This window comes from Phocoena sinus, chromosome 12, assembly GCF_008692025.1.
Source record: "Phocoena sinus isolate mPhoSin1 chromosome 12, mPhoSin1.pri, whole genome shotgun sequence".
NCBI classification, from domain to species: Eukaryota; Metazoa; Chordata; class Mammalia; order Artiodactyla; family Phocoenidae; genus Phocoena; species Phocoena sinus.
Window position 1 is genome coordinate 57,958,119 of NC_045774.1, and position 20,173 is coordinate 57,978,291.

General features: G+C 41.4%; 1 protein-coding gene across 1 annotated transcript in view; it reads left to right on the plus strand.

The window, feature by feature from the left end:
• SIM1 (SIM bHLH transcription factor 1) overlaps nt 1-20,173 on the plus strand; it is an 82,997-nt gene that overhangs the window by 59,456 nt on the left and 3,368 nt on the right. The window contains exon 11 of the mRNA XM_032650874.1: nt 16,813-16,831. Coding sequence (XP_032506765.1) covers nt 16,813-16,831 — 19 coding nt within the window. The remainder of the gene's footprint in view (nt 1-16,812; nt 16,832-20,173) is intronic.

Here is a 20,173-nt window from a genome sequence, read left to right on the forward strand (position 1 = left end):
CTAGTAATGCTGATAACATGGGTCACGTGTGATTTAATCAGTGCTCCGTGATGGACTTATAGTTTCTTGGGGGAAGATGTGTGAAGAGATTCAGATTCAAATGGATGCCATTATCCTTCCTGCTCAGAAGCCTCTAGAATGGAATAATTTATTGACCAAAAGACCTCATTATCCCTATAAAACGTGTCATAATGGGATACTTGGGGGAAAATTGACATTATAGTAAAATTATAACTGACATCATAACCTTTCCCTTATAATCATGACAATAAAAATTCTTGGTCTTGGATTACAGTTCTAACTAATTATCTACTTTAAATAAGTGCAATATAGGAACAGGCATAGGGATCATATGTTTCAACACTAGAAAGGATAACAATAATTATATCATATAGAATATTAGAGCTGAAAGAAAAGTTCAAGAAAGACTAGGGCTTCCCTGGTGGCGCAGTGGTTGAGAGTCCGCCTGCCGATGCAGGGGACACGGGTTTGTGCCCCGGTCTGGGAGGATCCCACGTGCCGCGGAGCGGCTGGGCCCGTGAGCCATGGCCGCTGGGCCTGCACGTCCGGAGCCTGTGCTCTGCAACGGGAGAGGCCACAACAGTGAGAGGTCCGCGTACCGCAAAAACAAAAACAACAACAAAAAAAGACTAATCTAACCCTCTATGTCATTCTACAGCTGAGGCTAAGAAAGGTGAAGCAATTTTCCTGAGGTGTCCCTGAGAGTTACTAGCGAGGGTGTCCCTGGAACCAAGTCCTCTTGGCTCCCTGTCCCTCGTGCCTCTTCCATTAAATGGTCCCAACTCTGGTTCAGGCTTTGGTAGGTTAAGTATCATCATGACCATTTTCCTGTTGAGACAAAAGAAATCAAATCACTTGCCCACGACTGTACATGTCATTAAGTAGCAAACACAGGTGCAAGGGAGACCGGGAAGCTTCACATGCAGCATTCATTCACACGCTGCATGTATTGCCTGGCTGCCTTCCTTCCTTTCTGCCCTCTCTCATTTCTCACATACTTAATGAACACCTGAACTATTTCAGATCAAATTATGGGGTGGTAGTGTTAATAGAGTGTGGTCTGTTTTAAAGGGTGGACGTGGCTCATAGGTTTTGTTTTGTTTGTTTGTTTGTTTTGGCTGTGCCGTGTGGCATGTAGGATCTTAGTTCCCCAACCAAGGATCAAACCCATGCCCCCTGCAATAGAAACACAGAGTCTTAACCACTGGATCACCAGGGAAGTCTGCAGCTCACAGTTTTGATGGTGCACACAGGTTCAAGTTTACAGGCATTCTCTTAAAAAGCAAAGGTTTATGGCTAGGCTTTTCCTCTGTACCTCTAAAGCAGTGGGAGGGCTCGGTCTAACTGAACCACCCAACTTCTGCCTGCTTGAAGGGCAATGCTCTTGCTGCGGTGGTTTCCTGATTATCGACAAGAGGCTTATCTGTCAAATTCTTCTTTGGGTGCTCTTGAAATGTGTACCTCAGGTACGCCAGGGTTGCCTCATGTTGAATTTTCTTTGTCAGCGAAGGACAGAATGTTCTTCTCTGCTGTGCCAATAGCACTTTCCCATGTACACTCAGGGAAGGCTTTTCACCCTCTCAACAGGGCTCAAAAGTCTTGACTGGAGTACTTCAGAAATAGGTCTGGTTTATACGTTTAAAAACAAGCAGAGGGGCTTCCCTGGTGGCGCAGTGGTTGAGAGTCCGCCTGCCGATGCAGGGGACACGGGTTCGTGCCCCGGTTCAGGAAGATCCCACATGCCGCGGAGCGGCTGGGTCCGTGAGCCATGGCCGCTGAGCCTGCGCGTCCGGAGCCTGTGCTCCGCAACGGGAGAGGCCACAACAGTGAGAGGCCCGCGTACCGCCAAAAAAAAAAAAAAAAAACAAGTAGAGTCTGGGCAATTCCTAGCGTGGAATAGCACTGATGATCTGAATTTTTCCTAGGCAAGCACATGGATGGTGCTACCAGAGGGCAAATGGATAGCACTTTGGTCCCCACTCAATAAGGAGAGAGGGTGGCAATCCCCGCTTGGTGAAAGTGAAGGTGGTATCTTATGAGAAGAGAGACTGGTGTTCACAGAGAGAAAAGGCAGATGGCAGGTGGAGGCGTGAGGTGGAGAAATGGAGCTCGGGGTGCCTCGATGTGTCCATCCTACAGGCCTGCAGGAAAGAATTTATATTTTCTGGTTTTTTATTTGTGGAATATGCTGATAGTCCATATGTACATTTGGAAAATAATTAAAGTAATATTAGAAGTGGTCGTGGAAAAGTCTTGGACCTGGAATTGGCTGGAACTCTGTCCTGAGCATGCTGTATTTATCAGTGTACTTTGGAGTTGCCCCAGAGCAGCCTCTATACCTCATCTCCCTGGCTGCAAGGGAGCCTGGGAGGAGCTGCCTGTTTGCACTGAGTTGGGAAGAGCTGGGGATTTTTCCTCCTGTTCAGGGTGGGGCTAGTAGGAAGGGGAGAGTTTGCCTTGTCCTGTGAAGGTCTCATCATGGGTCAAATTTGCTCAACTAGTGTGTGACAGGTGAAGAACACTGGAGCCTGGGAATGTCTCCTCTCCCTCCCTACTTTCTCACCACCACACGTGCCTGTCCCTCTTTCTTCTTGGGGGTAAGAAAGAGAATGTAGAATGGACTTGGATTTATATTTTGGTTCCTGAGACTGTAAAGCAGTTCCTGCCACTTTTCTGGAAATCTCTCTAACGTTGAAACTTTTTTTTCTCCTCTCTTCCTTACCAGTATTTCCTCTCAAGTATAAACCATGGTTTTTATACTTGAGAGGAAATACTGGTAAGGAAGAGAGGAGAAAAAAAAGTTTCAACGTTAGAGAGATTTCCAGAAAAGTGGCAGAACTGCTTTACAGTCTCAGGAACCAAAATATAAATCCAAGTCCATTCTACATTCTCTTTCTTACCCCAAGAAGAAAGAGGGACAGGCACGTGTGGTGGTGAGAAAGTAGGGAGGGAGAGGAGACATTCCCAGGCTCCAGTGTTCTTCACCTGTCACACACTAGTTGAGCAAATTTGACCCATGATGAGACCTTCACAGGACAAGGCAAACTCTCCCCTTCCTACTAGCCCCACCCTGAACAGGAGGAAAAATCCCAGCTCTTCCCAACTCAGTGCAAACAGGCAGCTCCTCCCAGGCTCCCTTGCAGCCAGGGAGATGAGGTATAGAGGCTGCTCTGGGGCAACTCCAAAGTACACTGATAAATACAGCATGCTCAGGACAGAGTTCCAGCCAATTCCAGGTCCAAGACTTTTCCACGACCACTTCTAATATTACTTTAATTATTTTCCAAATGTACATATGGACTATCAGCATATTCCATCAACAAATAAAAAACCAGAAAATATAAATTCTTTCCTGCAGGCCTGTAGGATGGACACATCGAGGCACCCCGAGCTCCATTTCTCCACCTCACGCCTCCACCTGCCATCTGCCTTTTCTCTCTGTGAACACCAGTCTCTCTTCTCATAAGATACCACCTTCACTTTCACCAAGCGGGGATTGCCACCCTCTCTCCTTATTGAGTGGGGACCAAAGTGCTATCCATTTGCCCTCTGGTAGCACCATCCATGTGCTTGCCTAGGAAAAATTCAGATCATCAGTGCTATTCCACGCTAGGAATTGCCCAGACTCTACTTGTTTTTTTTTTTTTTTTTGGCGGTACGCGGGCCTCTCACTGTTGTGGCCTCTCCCGTTGCGGAGCACAGGCTCCGGACGCGCAGGCTCAGCGGCCATGGCTCACGGACCCAGCCGCTCCGCGGCATGTGGGATCTTCCTGAACCGGGGCACGAACCCGTGTCCCCTGCATCGGCAGGCGGACTCTCAACCACTGCGCCACCAGGGAAGCCCCTCTGCTTGTTTTTATAAACGTATAAACCAGACCTATTTCTGAAGTACTCCAGTCAAGACTTTTGAGCCCTGTTGAGAGGGTGAAAAGCCTTCCCTGAGTGTACATGGGAAAGTGCTATTGGCACAGCAGAGAAGAACATTCTGTCCTTCGCTGACAAAGAAAATTCAACATGAGGCAACCCTGGCGTACCTGAGGTACACATTTCAAGAGCACCCAAAGAAGAATTTGACAGATAAGCCTCTTGTCGATAATCAGGAAACCACCGCAGCAAGAGCATTGCCCTTCAAGCAGGCAGAAGTTGGGTGGTTCAGTTAGACCGAGCCCTCCCACTGCTTTAGAGGTACAGAGGAAAAGCCTAGCCATAAACCTTTGCTTTTTAAGAGAATGCCTGTAAACTTGAACCTGTGTGCACCATCAAAACTGTGAGCTGCAGACTTCCCTGGTGATCCAGTGGTTAAGACTCTGTGTTTCTATTGCAGGGGGCATGGGTTTGATCCTTGGTTGGGGAACTAAGATCCTACATGCCACACGGCACAGCCAAAACAAACAAACAAACAAAACAAAACCTATGAGCCACGTCCACCCTTTAAAACAGACCACACTCTATTAACACTACCACCCCATAATTTGATCTGAAATAGTTCAGGTGTTCATTAAGTATGTGAGAATGAGAGAGGGCAGAAAGGAAGGAAGGCAGCCAGGCAATACATGCAGCGTGTGAATGAATGCTGCATGTGAAGCTTCCCGGTCTCCCTTGCACCTGTGTTTGCTACTTAATGACATGTACAGTCGTGGGCAAGTGATTTGATTTCTTTTGTCTCAACAGGAAAATGGTCATGATGATACTTAACCTACCAAAGCCTGAACCAGAGTTGGGACCATTTAATGGAAGAGGCACGAGGGACAGGGAGCCAAGAGGACTTGGTTCCAGGGACACCCTCGCTAGTAACTCTCAGGGACACCTCAGGAAAATTGCTTCACCTTTCTTAGCCTCAGCTGTAGAATGACATAGAGGGTTAGATTAGTCTTTTTTTGTTGTTGTTTTTGTTTTTGCGGTACGCGGACCTCTCACTGTTGTGGCCTCTCCCGTTGCAGAGCACAGGCTCCGGACGTGCAGGCCCAGCGGCCATGGCTCACGGGCCCAGCCGCTCTGCGGCACGTGGGATCCTCCCAGACCGGGGCACAAACCCGTGTCCCCTGCATCGGCAGGCGGACTCTCAACCACTGCGCCACCAGGGAAGCCCTAGTCTTTCTTGAACTTTTCTTTCAGCTCTAATATTCTATATGATATAATTATTGTTATCCTTTCTAGTGTTGAAACATATGATCCCTATGCCTGTTCCTATATTGCACTTATTTAAAGTAGATAATTAGTTAGAACTGTAATCCAAGACCAAGAATTTTTATTGTCATGATTATAAGGGAAAGGTTATGATGTCAGTTATAATTTTACTATAATGTCAATTTTCCCCCAAGTATCCCATTATGACACGTTTTATAGGGATAATGAGGTCTTTTGGTCAATAAATTATTCCATTCTAGAGGCTTCTGAGCAGGAAGGATAATGGCATCCATTTGAATCTGAATCTCTTCACACATCTTCCCCAAGAAACTATAAGTCCATCACGGAGCACTGATTAAATCACACGTGACCCATGTTATCAGCATTACTAGGAGGCAGGGAATATGCCAAAGTTCAAATTACTTATAAGTTAAAGAAAAAAAAAAAAGAAAGTCCAACAGCAGCTGCTATGAGCCTGTGGGTACAGAGAGTAGGGTACCAAGATGTTTAAGAGACTATGTGAAGGAGAGAGAGAGAGAGAGAGAGAGAGAGAGAGATTAGGACATAGGCAAAATGAAGACAGTTATCCTCTGAAAGAAAAGCACAAGTAAATGCCAAAATATGAAGACAAATCAATACTTACTGGCTCTCAGTACTGGCCACAGGAAAGGGACTCAAAATCAAGCAAAATCCAAACTGGCACCCTCAGACAAGTGTCATTTCCATAAAAGAAGACTAGCATCTAGAATGTACAAAGAACTCCCAAAACTCAAAAATAAAAACTAAAATGTGCCCAAGACATGAAGACACATCTCACCCAATAGGTAAAGAGATGACAAGTAACCACATGAAAAAATGCTCAACATCATTAGCAGTTAGGGAAATGGAAAATTCAAACCACAATGAAATATCACCACATACCTATTAAACTGCTAAAATAAAAAATAGCGACAATACCAAGTGCTGACAATGATGAAGGAAAACTGGCTCACTCATGCGTTGCTGGTAGGAACGTAAAATGGTATAGCCCCTCTGGAAAACAGCTTAGCACTTTCTAAAAAACCTAAATGTGCACCTACTGTATGCAATCCTGGACACTTTTTCCAGAGAAATGAAAATTATATTCATATAAAAACCTATAGGGAATTCCCTGGTGGCGCAGTGGTTAAGAATACGCCTGTCAATGCAGGGGACACGGGTTCGAACCCTGGTCTGGGAAGATGCCACATGCCACGGAGCAACAAAGCCTGTGCGCCACAACTACTGAGCCTGTGTGCCACACCTACTGAAGCCTGTGCATCTAGAGCCTGTGCTCTGCAACAAGAGAAGCCACCGCAACGAGGAGCTCACGCACTGCAACAAAGAGTAGCTCCCGCTCACCGCAACTAGAGAAAGCCCACGGGCAGCAACAAAGACCCAACACAGCCAAAAATAAATAAATAAATTTATTAAAAAAAACAAAAACCTATACATGAATGTCTATGACAACATGTTTTCCCACTTCCAGGTCCTCTTTAACTGTTCCCTTTCTTTTTAAAATTATTTTTAATTGTGGTAAAATACACATAAAACTTTCAATCTTACCCATTTTTGTGGCATTACGTATGTCCACATTCCTGTGCAACCATCACCACCACCCATCTCCAAAACTCTTTATCTTGCAAAACTGACTCTACTCATTAAACAATAACTCCCCATTTTCTCCAGCACCTAGAAACCACCAAGCTGCTTTCTGTCCTTCTGATGCTGATGTCTTCCTGACAGAGGAAAAACAAACGAGCTCCATGAACCTCCAACCTGGCTTGGTGTTGGGGCTTCCCAGAACCTAACCACCTCAGAGATCTTTCTGAAACTCTCATCTAATGATGTCATTCTCTTGCTTTAAAACTTTCTTCTTTTTTTCTGTCTTTCTGTCTATGCATCAAATAGCATGGTGATACCACCTACATAAAGCTGAAACTATAGGAGATACAAGGAGAAATATCCTAATAGTAAGAGACTAAGACACCACTCTCAGTATAAGACAAATAAAGTAGGTTAAAAAAAAAAAAAAGAAAACAAGAAAAGCTACAGAAGACTTAAAAAACAAAATCATAAATGTTATGGCTATATATCAAACTTTACATATAATAAAGAATAAACCTCAGCATACATGAATATCATCAAAATTGATCAAATATTAGGTTACAAAGAAAATTTCAGTAAGTTTCACCAAGTAGAAGTATTACAAACAACACTCTCTGACCACAATGAATAACAAATAGAAATTAAGAACAATTAAAAAAAACAACAAAAAACCCTTCCACCTGAAAAAAACCCCAAACTATTAACTCCTGGGGAAAATAGGCAAATAAACCATAAACTACAGAATTTCCAGGGAAAGGATAATGAAAATACTATATATCTGGATTTATGGGATATATAGCTTTAGATACCTAAATCAGTAAAAATGAAAGAATAAATCTAAATTCAATTCTCATTCAAAGCTAGAAAAATAACAAAAGAAACTAAAAGAAAGCACAAGGAAAAATGGTCAAAAGACATAGACTATTCACAAAAAATATTAAAATAGCCTTAAACATATGAAAAGATGTTTAACTTTTGAATAAGATAAATGCAAATTAAAACACTGAGATAATATTTCTTAACCATCAGATTAGCCCAAGTTCAAAAGCTCGATAACATATTGTTTGGCAGAGTGTGGAGAACAAGGTACTCCCTCCCATGCATCGGTGGTGGAAATGTAAACTGATACAGCTGCTATGGAGGGGAATTTGGCAACAGCTAACAGAAACGGCAGTTTCCCGCTCCTAAGAAACCATTACACCAGGCAATATACATTGAAGTAGTAAGGTGTCGTTAAAGAGGCATCATATATGGAACCTATTATAAGATGGTTCAGAAGAAATAAATAATGAGGGCAGACGGGAGAAGACCCAGAGAATATGATAAAGCAAATATGGCAAAATGTTAAGCCCTGATGAACCAAGGTTTAGTAGGCAAAAATACTTTATTCTTGCAACTTTTCTTTATGTATAAAATCTTTTTTTTTTTTTTTTTGGCCGTGCCACACAGCTTGCAGGATTTTAGTTCCCCAACCAGGGATGGAACCGGGCCCTGGCAGTGAAAGCACCAAGTCCCAACCACTGCAATGCCAGGGAATTCCCTCAAAGTAAGTGTTTTAAAATAAAAAATCCTACATAGCAAACATATCTTATTTTTATAGAATGATTAGGGAAAAGACTATTTTTTTAAAAACTTATTTTTCTGAAGAAATAGAGACATGCTCTGATAAAGCTATAATTTAATTAAATATCTTTGTTTTCATTAACGATGATAAATATTTTGTGCATAAAAAATGTAATTGTAAGTTATCAACTAGGGATTCCAGTAGAAACCGCACTGAACTCAAATATGGGAGGATCCTGATCTATTATCATCCAACATGACTTGTACAAAAGATCACCTCCTGTGGGCTTTGAGTTTTTCATCTGCAGAATAGGAACAGACTACCTGCATTATATGATTACAGGGAAGAGCAAATAAATAATACGTATCAAAGTACTCTTAAAAATGCAAATGTTGGGGCTTCCCTGGTGGCGCAGTGGTTAAGAATCCGCCTGCCAATGCAGGGGACATGGGTTCAAGCCCTGGTCCGGGAAGATCCCACATGCCGCGGAGCAACTGAGCCCGTGTGCCACAACTACTGGAGCCCGTGCGCCTAGAGCCCGTGCTCCGCAACAAGAGAAGCCACCGCAATGAGAAGCCCACGCACCACAGCGAAGAGTAGCCCCCGCTTGCCGCAACTAGAGAAAAGCCCACGCATGGCAACAAAGACCCAATGCAGCCAAAAATAAAATAAATTTTAAAAAATGCAAATGTTACAGATACGTATGTATTGTGTAAAGGTCCTTGATTAACGACTTTCACTTTGGTGGACAGGAATAGTTATATCACCATCTTGTAAAAATGATTTTTTTCCGTAGACTGTATTATTTAGAGCAGGGGTCCCCAACCCCCAGGCCGCGGACCAGTACCAGTCCAAGGCCTGTTAGGAACCGGTCGCACAGCAGGAGGTGAGCGGCGGGCTAGCGAGTGAAGCTTCACCTGCCGCTCCCCATTGCTCATGTTACTGCCTGAACCATGCCCCGCCCCCAGGCACCCTCCGTCCGCAGAAAAACTGTCTTCCACGAAACCGGTCCCTGGTGCCAAAGAGGTTGGGGACGGCTGATCTAGAGGCCATATTTTCAGTCCCATCCTACAGGCATGCCAGAGATAAAACATGTATGTTAAAGGATAAAGAAATCCACATCTCTTGTGGAGAAAAGGGAACCCTTGTGCACTGTTGGTGGGAATGTAAATTGGTGCAGCTACTATGGAAAACAGTATGGAGGTCCCTTAGAAAACAAAAATAGAACTACCATATGGCCCTGCAATCCCACTCCTGAGTATACATCTGGGAAAAATAAAAACTCTAATTTGAAAAGATACTTGCACCCCAATGTTCATGGCAGCATTATTTACAATAGGCCAAGACATGGAAACAACCCAAGTGCCCATCAACAGATGATCTGTTTAAGAAGATGTGGTGTATATTTACAATGGAATATTAGTCATAAGAAAGAATGTAATATTGCCATTTACAGCAACATGGATGGACCAAGAAAATATCATATTAAGTGAAGCAACTCAGACAAAGACAAATATATGATATCACCTATATGTGAAATCTAAAAAATAATGCAAATGAATCTATATACAAAACAGAAACAGACTCACAGACATAAAAAACAAACTTATGGTTACCAAAGGGAAAAGGGGGGGGGATAAATTAGGAGTATGGGATTAACAGATATAAGCTATTATACATAAAATAGATAAGCAACAAGGATTTACTGTATAGCACAGGGAACTATATTCAAAATCTTATAACAAACTATAATGGAAATAATCTGAAATATATTATATATACATATAACTGAATCACAATTGCTGTACGTCTGAAACCAACACAATACTGTGAATCAACTATACTTCAATATAAAAATTTTAAAAAACAACATCCCAGCTGCAAAAAGAAATCAGGTCACTGGCCAATCACTTAAACATTAGGGCCTTTTCTTCCAAATGCTCTGATTTTCAGAGTTGAACTGCTCTTTGGTACCAACGATTCTTATCACTTAAACTTTGACTAAAAGCCCACAGATCTGTTTTAAGGGTGGAGAGAGAGTGACACTCATGATCGATTAGCTAGCTGGAACCTGTGGTTGGTTCTCCTAGCAATTGTTGATATCTAGACTATTTTCAGGTAAAACAAAATCACATTTTAGGAGCTATAGAATATCTGCTCTTCTTCCTTTGAAAAGGTAACAACACTTCCTCCTTTGTTTAAAGCTAAGAAACTGAATGATTCGATTCCCTATTTTAATTAGGTTACATCAACAAAGAAAGTTCACTGAAACTAATTTTTGGTTAATTTTGCGGAAACCTCTGTTTCTCTTTCTTAGAAAAGTTGTTACTATTATGAATACTCTGCACCTTAATTTACCCCTATTTCTTATTTAAAATTTAATTTTCAAAACAGGCTTTCATATTGGTAAATTTAAAAATGAGTCAGGGGACTTCCCTGGCAGTCCAGTGGTTAAGACAACGCACTTCCACTGCGGGGTACATGGGTTCCATCCCTGGTCAGGGAACTAAGATCCCACATGACGCACGGCCAAAAAAAAAGAGTTAGACGAAGGATGCCCTGGTTCTAATAACTATGAAACCAAATGTCACCCACCAAAGGTGGGCTAACGTTGACCGGCAAAGAGCTTGGATGCCTGCCAGAAATGGATGTCAGATGCCAGCCACATCCCCCAGCTCCTCTCTGAGATTCAGGGCTCATGAAAGAATCATTATTTCTAGAAGAGACTGTTAACCGGTTAAAGGTCTGAGCCATCAGCTGGGGTTTTATATGCATTCAATGGGAACTATTTATAATAATTCATTCTATGATTCATTCTAATATTTATTGAGTACCTAGTATTTGCAAGGCAGTGTGCCAAGTGATGTGAGAAATACAGCCCCACCTTCAAGGTGTTCATATTAGGAGGGGTATAAATAACCCACAGAACATAACGTTAATACAAGTTGAAAAATGGCAAGGGCCGGAATGAAGAAAAAAACAGTACCGTTTAGGAGTTCAAAGAAGGGAGCTATCACTTTTAACACTGTAGCTGCTTGGGAAGGGAAAGTGAACTATGACTAACAGGCAATTTACCATATGATTCGCCTATGCTAACTAATGCCCATGACAATAACGATAGCTACCATTATCAAATACTTGCTATGCTCTGGTCACCATACTGAGATCCCACAGACATTATCTTATTAAATGCTCACAACATCTTAAAAGTATCATTAACCCCTTTACTGATGCAGCAAATGAAGCTCAAAAAAAAAAACCAAAAAACAAAAAACAGAACTGCCCAAGTTCACATGATTAGGAAGTTTAAGAGGAGAGATGCAATTCCAGAGCCCTTACTCCTTCCAGAATCCTGGACTCATCTAGACTTAGGGACCTAGATAACAAAGACAGCAGTGTCCTACCCTCTGTGCAGGAATGGATCCCAGGTCCCTAAGCATGTTCTTACAAAGGGGGTTTTCTCCAACCTCTACACTCCAGTAGACCAACACCACACAGCCTCGGTTACGTCCTCATAGCACTGAAGCGTTCTTCCACCACAATTACAACACAGATATTCCCCTTTTGAAAACAGTCATGAGATTCATTCCTGCCTCAAGAGCATGTTCCAGACAGGTGCTCTGCATTCATCTGGATGTGGCAGCAGCAAGCCAACTCAGGAAAAATACCAGATGTTCCAACAATAGATGCTACAGTTATCTATTTTTATTCTGGCAGCTCACTGAGGTTTTTATTTTTATCATTTTTAGCTGTAAAATATAGAGAGAGACCCTCTTATGGTAAAGTCCTGTTTTCCATGAAAAACTTTCACTCTATCAGGCATGAGCAGCTTTCCTCTTGATTTGTATCTGAACCATGAGAAAAAACATCACAGATGCAGACTGCATTGTACTAAGAACATATGCATGCTTTTAAATCACTTTTATCTTACTTTTTACTAATGTAACCCTGAAACATAAAATATGTCCTTTTTTTTTTTTCATTCACTGTTATGGGAAGAACAGATGGTAAAAGGGTTAGATTAAAGTAATACAGCATGTCCATTAAAATAACCCCCACTGCTGGGGATGCTTCCCTTGAACAGGAGTCGTGTTTACTGTAAAGAACGGCTTTGGCTTACACACATTGGAAATTGCCGGGGGTCTTCTCAACGATAAACATAAGGGTAAAGAAAAAACTAATGTCAAAATCAAATGCATTTTAAAATGACAATTATGCAAGTTATTTTGCTAATCTGGGAGGCAGACTGAAAACATTTGCCTGTGATACTGTAACTCAACAGCAGTCAAATAATAGATTCCATTTCTGACTTGAAAAATTTTACTACCTAGAAATTGTAAGGAAGGAAACCTTCAAGAAAAATTAGAGAATACATTTTAAAAGGAAAAAATATCAATCTTGAGTCACATTCCAGAGTCAAGGATGGCTTCACTAGAGGAACTGAGCAATAAATATTTCCATTTACACTGTAAATAATTAGAAAGCAAATACTCACTCAAAATTCAATTATTAAAAATTTTAAATATTTTGGCCATTTCTCCCCTCATTTTAGAAAATGGTATAAATTGTCATCTTCTCAAAATCAATTTTTAAGAATGGTTCACAAGATTTTCACTCATTATTGTTATGATTTGCTCCACTTATAGTATAATCTGTTATTTATTGTGATGTTGTTTTTACCTTTAATCCACATTTTAGTTATTTTTAGCTCAAAGAATATTCTGGTGAGAAATCTTTCATACCTGTAAGTTCCTGATATATTTCATGAAGTAGAAACATGAGAAGTTTTTTAATATGCCTCAAATGTGGTTTGAAATGACTTAGGGCTTCTCTTAATCCAACCCCCCACCAACAGTTACAAAAATGTTCCTGGGATTTGGTTCACTCATTTTTCTCACAGAAAAGTAAGCATAGTCGACATCTCATTGGCTGTCAGGTTGACATGCAGCTGGAAGGGAATCAGCACTCGGAACCAGAGGCCAGTTTTCCTCCAGTGTAACTCTATAAGGACTCTCCTATAAGGTTCCATATGGAGAGCTGTTCCCAACCATGAAATCCACAATCCACATCCTCTTATAAATCCGAAGGTAAAGTCCTAAAGGCTGGCAGGCATCTTCATTGCACTGAAGATTTTAAACAGGTAATAAACATTTAATTAGGCCCTTTATGTCCTGGCACACACAGCTGTAAATGATCAAGAATATCCCAACTTGCATAGGTAATATAGAAATGACTCTAGCTCATTGGATAAATCCTGGGTTTCCAGGACCAGTAGCACTAGTTTTAATGGTAATCTTCTTCCATGATGGGCTTTGAGCATAAGCCAGAACCACATCCATCTTTTCACTGGTACTCTGACTCACTCTCTGATTTTTCACATATAAGTGGCAGATTAGATGGGCTTGAATTAGATGGATACAGGTGGCGCCACCTGCTCCAACCCCTTACTGCTGCTTTATTTGGCCTTCCAATGGTTTATTCTGAGTTTGGACAAAGGACAGCTGCCCAAGCTGCTCTTGGCAGTGTCCTAGAACTGGGCCAACAGATTGGCAGGCGTATTACCGGCCTTCTGCATACTAAAAGAGGAGATCTATCAGATTTGTAATTTTGTAAAAAGAACTTGAAGCTCAAGGCCCTCTACTGAGTTAATCAATTTCAAACTGGTGTCTGTAAATGGAAGGATGGATCTACCTTCTCATCTTCTAAGCCAAGCACAGTAAAATAATAAGGAAAACTAAAAGAGCATAAGCTATCTATTAAATAATATACATCCAGACCTTGACCTTCCAGGAAAACACTGCAATTCAGTGCGCTACAATATGCTTAAAGAAGTTTCCTAAAATCTGTGAAAGACGGAAGAATTAAAGAAATCTCAATTTCTTAGACAAAGATATCCAAATCCAACTTCCTTAACTCTACAAAGGTCCCGTTATGAGCGGGTCAGATCCCACCAAGCACTGTCAAATAAGGCATTGCTGTCTTTAATTTCACTATTTAGTTTTAATAAAATTTGATTTGATAGGTTTTGTTAAAATAAATTTCCCCAGGCACATTGTGATGGTGGATTCAGCCATTCCCCCCTTCTCCTCAGTTCAGCTGCAGAGCAGAATCACAAATTCCAGCCTTCATTTCCATTAAGCCAGAAGCAGAGGCGTTCCATCTGATTTAGCTGCTTTGCCCACTGCTCAATGTCGTTTTGGACACTAACTCTCCCCTAGATCCAAACCATCCTACATTATGAAACAGAGACGTGTTTAACATGAATTATGCCTTATAGCCAGGGATCTGGGAGATGAGAGGTGGGCTGCAGCTGTGCTTTGGTGGGTGGATAGGATTTAAGAAGCTCAACAGGAAAGGTGTCCTTAGGGCGAGTACACAGCTAGAATGGAGAATTGATGTGGTGGGGCTAGAGGTGGCTGGAAGAGGCAAAGACGTAGCCTGGGCCGATTGTGGAGATCAGACTTCATACCATAACCAACACTGAGCCTCTGTAGGTTTTTAAGTAGGGCTTGGGGTGGGAGGTACACGATGTAAATGATATTTCAGGAAGTTTACTCTGAGCAGGAATGCTCAGAGACTGAAAGGACAATAAGGAGGGATGAAGCAGTCTAAATGTGATGTCCTGCTCTGAAGAGCCTGGAACGGGACAAAGACAGTGGGGATCAGGTAGAGGAGGAGCTAAGGGTCAAGACACACCATGAAGGAACATTACCCTCACAAGGCCTTTTGTGTTCAAAGGTCAAAAACCAAACCAACTAAACAAAGAAACCAAAAATTTAGAACTTTTCCCTTTCTTATGGAAGAAATCGATCCCTCCTAGATATAAAGGTGTAGCACCGAAAATGCACATAGATTTTTAAAGAATAAGAGAGTGATCTAGAAAGTGTCTACTGGGCTTCCCTGGTGGCACAGTGGTTGAGAGTCCGCCTGCTGATGCAGGGGACACGGGTTCGTGCCCCGGTCCAGGAAGATCCCACATGCCGCGGAGCGGCTGGGCCCGTGAGCCATGGCCGCTGAGCCTGCGCGTCCGGAGCCTGTGCTCCGCAACAGGAGAGGCCACAACAGTGAAAGCCCCGTGTACCGCAAAAAAAAAAAAAAAAAAAAAAAAAATAGAAAGTGTCTACTGATCATGGAAGTGGGCCCTGGAACTAGGGCTGAGCCCGTAAACAAAGACAGGTTCCTGAGATGGAAGACAGAGCCAAATGGCATTTCTTGTACAGACACTCACATCAGGGCAATTATTTTGTAACCAAAACACACACATACACACACAGAGCTAATATCAGTTGTCACCTCTCTCCATTGTTGCAATGGAGATCACAGTGGAGACGTGGAGACTAGAAAGCCCACTTCAGGACAGGATGTGGACTGTTCTCTTCCCTAGAGTGTGAGCCAGAGTGCTCATTCAAAGCTTTACTCTTGAAAGAGCCTCTAGATTCTACCACATTTAATTCCCCCTCAGCAGGTAGGTGTTTGATTTGTACTGCAAGATTCGGCATTTATGAAACCATCCTTAGGTTGTTTTTCATGTGTATCTTTTGCCTCTTTACATAGGTTATAAATTCCATAGTAGCAGAATATTTTCCCTACTTGGGGTTTTTATGTCTCTCTAGCAACCAGCTAAGTATCTGCATAATTTTTTAATGTATTTACTTATCCATTCATTCATTTCATTAACATTTAGTGAGTGAATATGTGGAGGACACCATACTAGATGCTGGGGCAAGGTTGGGGGTGGGTATGAAGTAGACATTGTTAACTACTTTCAAAGATATTATAGTCCAAGAGAGGAGATCTGACATATCTAGAAGGCAGTAGAAGATAGATTATTATAAATGGAGGCACAAGGGAGAAATATAACTCAGTTATATTTCATGAAAGAGGCAGCATTCAATCCAGGCCTTAGAAGATAGTCAGAATTTTGAGAAATAGAGGCAATGCAGGCAGAAGTAAATGTATAAGCACAAGCATGGAAGCAGGAAAGGACAAGGTGTTCAGCAAATAGTGAGCAGAGAAGTCTGGCCAGATCAGAGGGTGCAGGTAATTTAGGAACCAATTATAGGTGACCTTGAGTGACAGCTAGGACTGTGGCAAGTCTCCAAACACTGATCAGTGGTCTTTTAAGGTCAATCTGAGAAGCAGGGAAGACTGGAGAGGAAAATTTTCCAAAGTAGAGAGAAAATTAAGATGCGCTGCACTCCTCCAGAGTGAGGGAGCTCCTGGGACACAGGCAATGGGAGAAGAAGGGTAAATGGGTGAGGGGGGGAGAGCACAGCTAGAGATGGAGCATGAGTCTGGTCCTTGAGGGTGCGCCCAAGGGGTTCAGGGCTTTATTAACTGTCAACCTGCAGCTCACTGCAAACCTTGAAAATAGGAATAAATTTGAACCTGCTGGAAACTCCCCATGGCATGAAGGTCTCTAAGCTTAGAGGCGATTAGTTCTCTCACTGTCAGCCCCCAATTCCCTCCTCCAGTTCACTGCTGGAAGGACAGGTGAGCCCCAACACACACCACCATAGCTACACCACTGCCAACACATGCCTTTATCACATACATTCTATGCTGTGTTTAAATTATCCATTTACATTCTTATCTCCCCCACTGAATCTGTAAGCCTCTGGAGAAAGGGCTATATACCCAGGTCATCTCATCTCTCCTCTGTTTCTTTATCCACCTATCTTATCAACTTCACCTTGGTGGGCTCATCCATCAATTCATTTACCCACTCACTCAATATGTCCTGAGGGCTTTTGGGTGCCCAAGGCAATCTTGTTATCAAGGGTAACATCTCCTGTCCTCAAGGATCTTAAAGTCCCCATTTACTGCCTCCAAATTTTCTTCCTTTCATCTTATAATTTTTGCAAAGTCTCATTCATGCCACTTTTTTTCATTTTTTTCTTCTCATTGGTCTTTTCTTATTCAATGAAGTCCTGCTGCCTAATATATAAATCTAATGTGACTAAACACAGCCATCTGTTTATTTCAATTTGTGTGAGATTTGTCATCATTGGATTCTCGCTATTGGGAATGCGTTTTACACAACACATATCATTATATATCGTATGTTTAGTAAACACCAATGAAACAGTGTTGTTTGCGATATCTGCCTCCTTGAGTAAACTATTTAGCAAGAAAGTATATCATCTTTTGGTCCTATTTCGAATCCCATATACCTAGTTATCTACCATAAATAGTTACCTTACCTTTACAAATATTTATACTATCGTGCTCCCAAGCAAGGTGAAGGACAAAGAAGTTCCCTGTAATGGCAGGTAGACTGTCCTAGAAGCAACCACTTTTGCCCGGCCCCATTGTTATTTCCTTCCATCTCATCACCCATTCTATCCATCACACCTCCTAAAATGTCAACTTTCTCTGCAGACTCACTTAATCAGACCGTTCCTTGACCTTGCACATCCCCTCAGCAAATTTGTGTGTGCTTTTTGCAGACTTCACTGGCCTATTTCAAACAAGGCCCCAGGTTCCTCCTGAAACCCATGTGGCTGAGTGAAGAGAGAGAAGCAGGGTAGTGGAAGGTAAATTGGGGGTATAAGGAGGCTGATTAATGGGGAGTCTGCCCCTCCCCCAACCGTGTGCCAAGGGAATGAAAAGGCAGCTGCAGGGGCCTGGAGGTCCCATGACCAGCCACATCTTACAATTCCTCTCTAAAATGTTGGTCTTGCCTCCCCAGTGAGACCATGGACATGGTTCCTTAAGGGCCCACCTTTAGCATTTTAGTGCACATAATAAATATTTAACTAAATGCAAGAGTTGGTAAAAACCAAAGTACAAATCTGTAACACAGAGGTCTCACCTTACTGAGTGAAGTGCTTTCTAAAATAATACTTAGAGGTTTATTTATGAAGACAATCTAAAAAGACCATAAGGGTCCACTTTAATAATCTCCTGAGACTTCTATAGAAGAGAAGATATCTGAAGTTTAGACATGGCCAGAAAATATAAACAAGCCTGCAGTGTAAGAATTTCAGAGAAGATAACCTTTTTTTTTTTTTTTTTTTGCATGATGCATTAAAGTTTTTGTCGTTGGTAACGTCAAGGATTACATGTTTTCATTTAACATAAAACATGAAATGAAGGACATCTATCCTGGTAGAGATAAAATTACTATGTGTAAGGGAAAACTACACTTGAGAATTCTTGGTCCTTCTGTTCTCTGTAGCCTAAAAAGTCAGCATAGCAGTCACTGATGTATTTTTTTTTGAGGCCAGAAACAACCTTTGCAGGGAGAGAGTTTCTACCTTCACCAAAAGGAAACCAGATTGCTGGCAGTGAAATTAAGAGGGTTCTATGGGATTATTTAAAGTAACAGATGTGGAGTTAAACCTGCAAGTGTTACAGTGTATCTGTAACAAGAGATCAAATATTTTCAGGTTTCAGAAGCATACATGGTTTTATGCGTGCACTGTTATTACAGAATTATATAGTGTATTGCTTACTACTGACTAGGGAAAAAGCAAGAGGAGGACAGAATGATGCAATAAAACTGGAGGGCACGCACTGTCTCTAATAAACGTAACAACTATAAACATGCCAAGAGGAGAAATTTAAAAGGAAACTGGAATCAGGAGACAGTTTTTCATGATTGACGTGGCTAAACTATGGCAGGATAACTTCCAACTGTATTAGAGTAGCCATGACTAGTTCCATAAAAATAGGTGAAAAAGACTCTAGCAATTGCTGCTAACAATTGCTAGAGATAAGATCTGAAAGATAAATTCTATAAGCTCAACATTTCTAATTCAACAGAACTGTGAAAAAAATAAGTTGCTATTTTCATGAATATAACTCAATAACAATAAATACAACTGTCATAGTGGTAAGATAGCTCTACAGCCACAGTAGCTAGCTGCAGAATCTTTGGAAGTTATCTATAATATTTCTTACAACAATTTTTCCAAAACCATTCAAAACAATTCCATTTTGACCTCTCTTGTCCCGAGTAATACACAGAGGTACAAAGGTGATTCAGTCTTTCATTAAGTGACTATAATATATCAAGTTATTCCCAAGGGCATCTCATACCAGGAGGGGACCTGAAAGTTCATCTACTACTGCAGACAAACTCAGTGATGGCAGCTCATTACAATTTGTGCATGTCTCACGTCTTCAAATAAGGGTGCCTAGATAATTCCAAAAAGCAATGTTGCTGTTTGCCATGCTTCGAACGTCTGTTAGAAATTTCTAGATATGCCTAATATATAATAGAGCAAAGAGCCTAATAAATAATATTGATAGAATCATTAAATCACCATTTCATAACTAATAAAAGGTACAAGATGTTACCCTACGAGCTCAATTTTGCTCTGGAAATGGCCTCTTGAAAAAACCTGAGGAGAATTTGCATGCTAAAATATGTAAACATGGAAATAACAAAAATAAAGATTTTCCTCTTTATTTTTGAGAAGAGGCAAAAGCAGTTAAAATTAAATACCATGCAAAGCTTGACCATTCAGTGAATAAAAATGTATTTATTATGGTCTGTTAAAATATAAAGGGAAATTCAGTGTAAGTGTGTCATTAACTAAAAAATGTAAGCTTTAAAATATAACTTCAAAATAAATCTATAACGATCAAATGCAACTACGATGAGAAGAAGAGCAAGCAGCCAAGGATAAAAATAATTTTATTCATCCTTCCTCTAGATGCTTTTTACTTCAGCTGAGAACTTTAGCTCAGACCTCCTAGACTCACATCAAAACTACTAAAACGAGTATCTCGAGTAGTCTGCCTTGCTTCCACCACCTTAATGCTCTCATTTCCTGTTCAAAGCCTTTACTGGTTTTCCACACAGCAAATCTAAACTCCTTGGCCTAG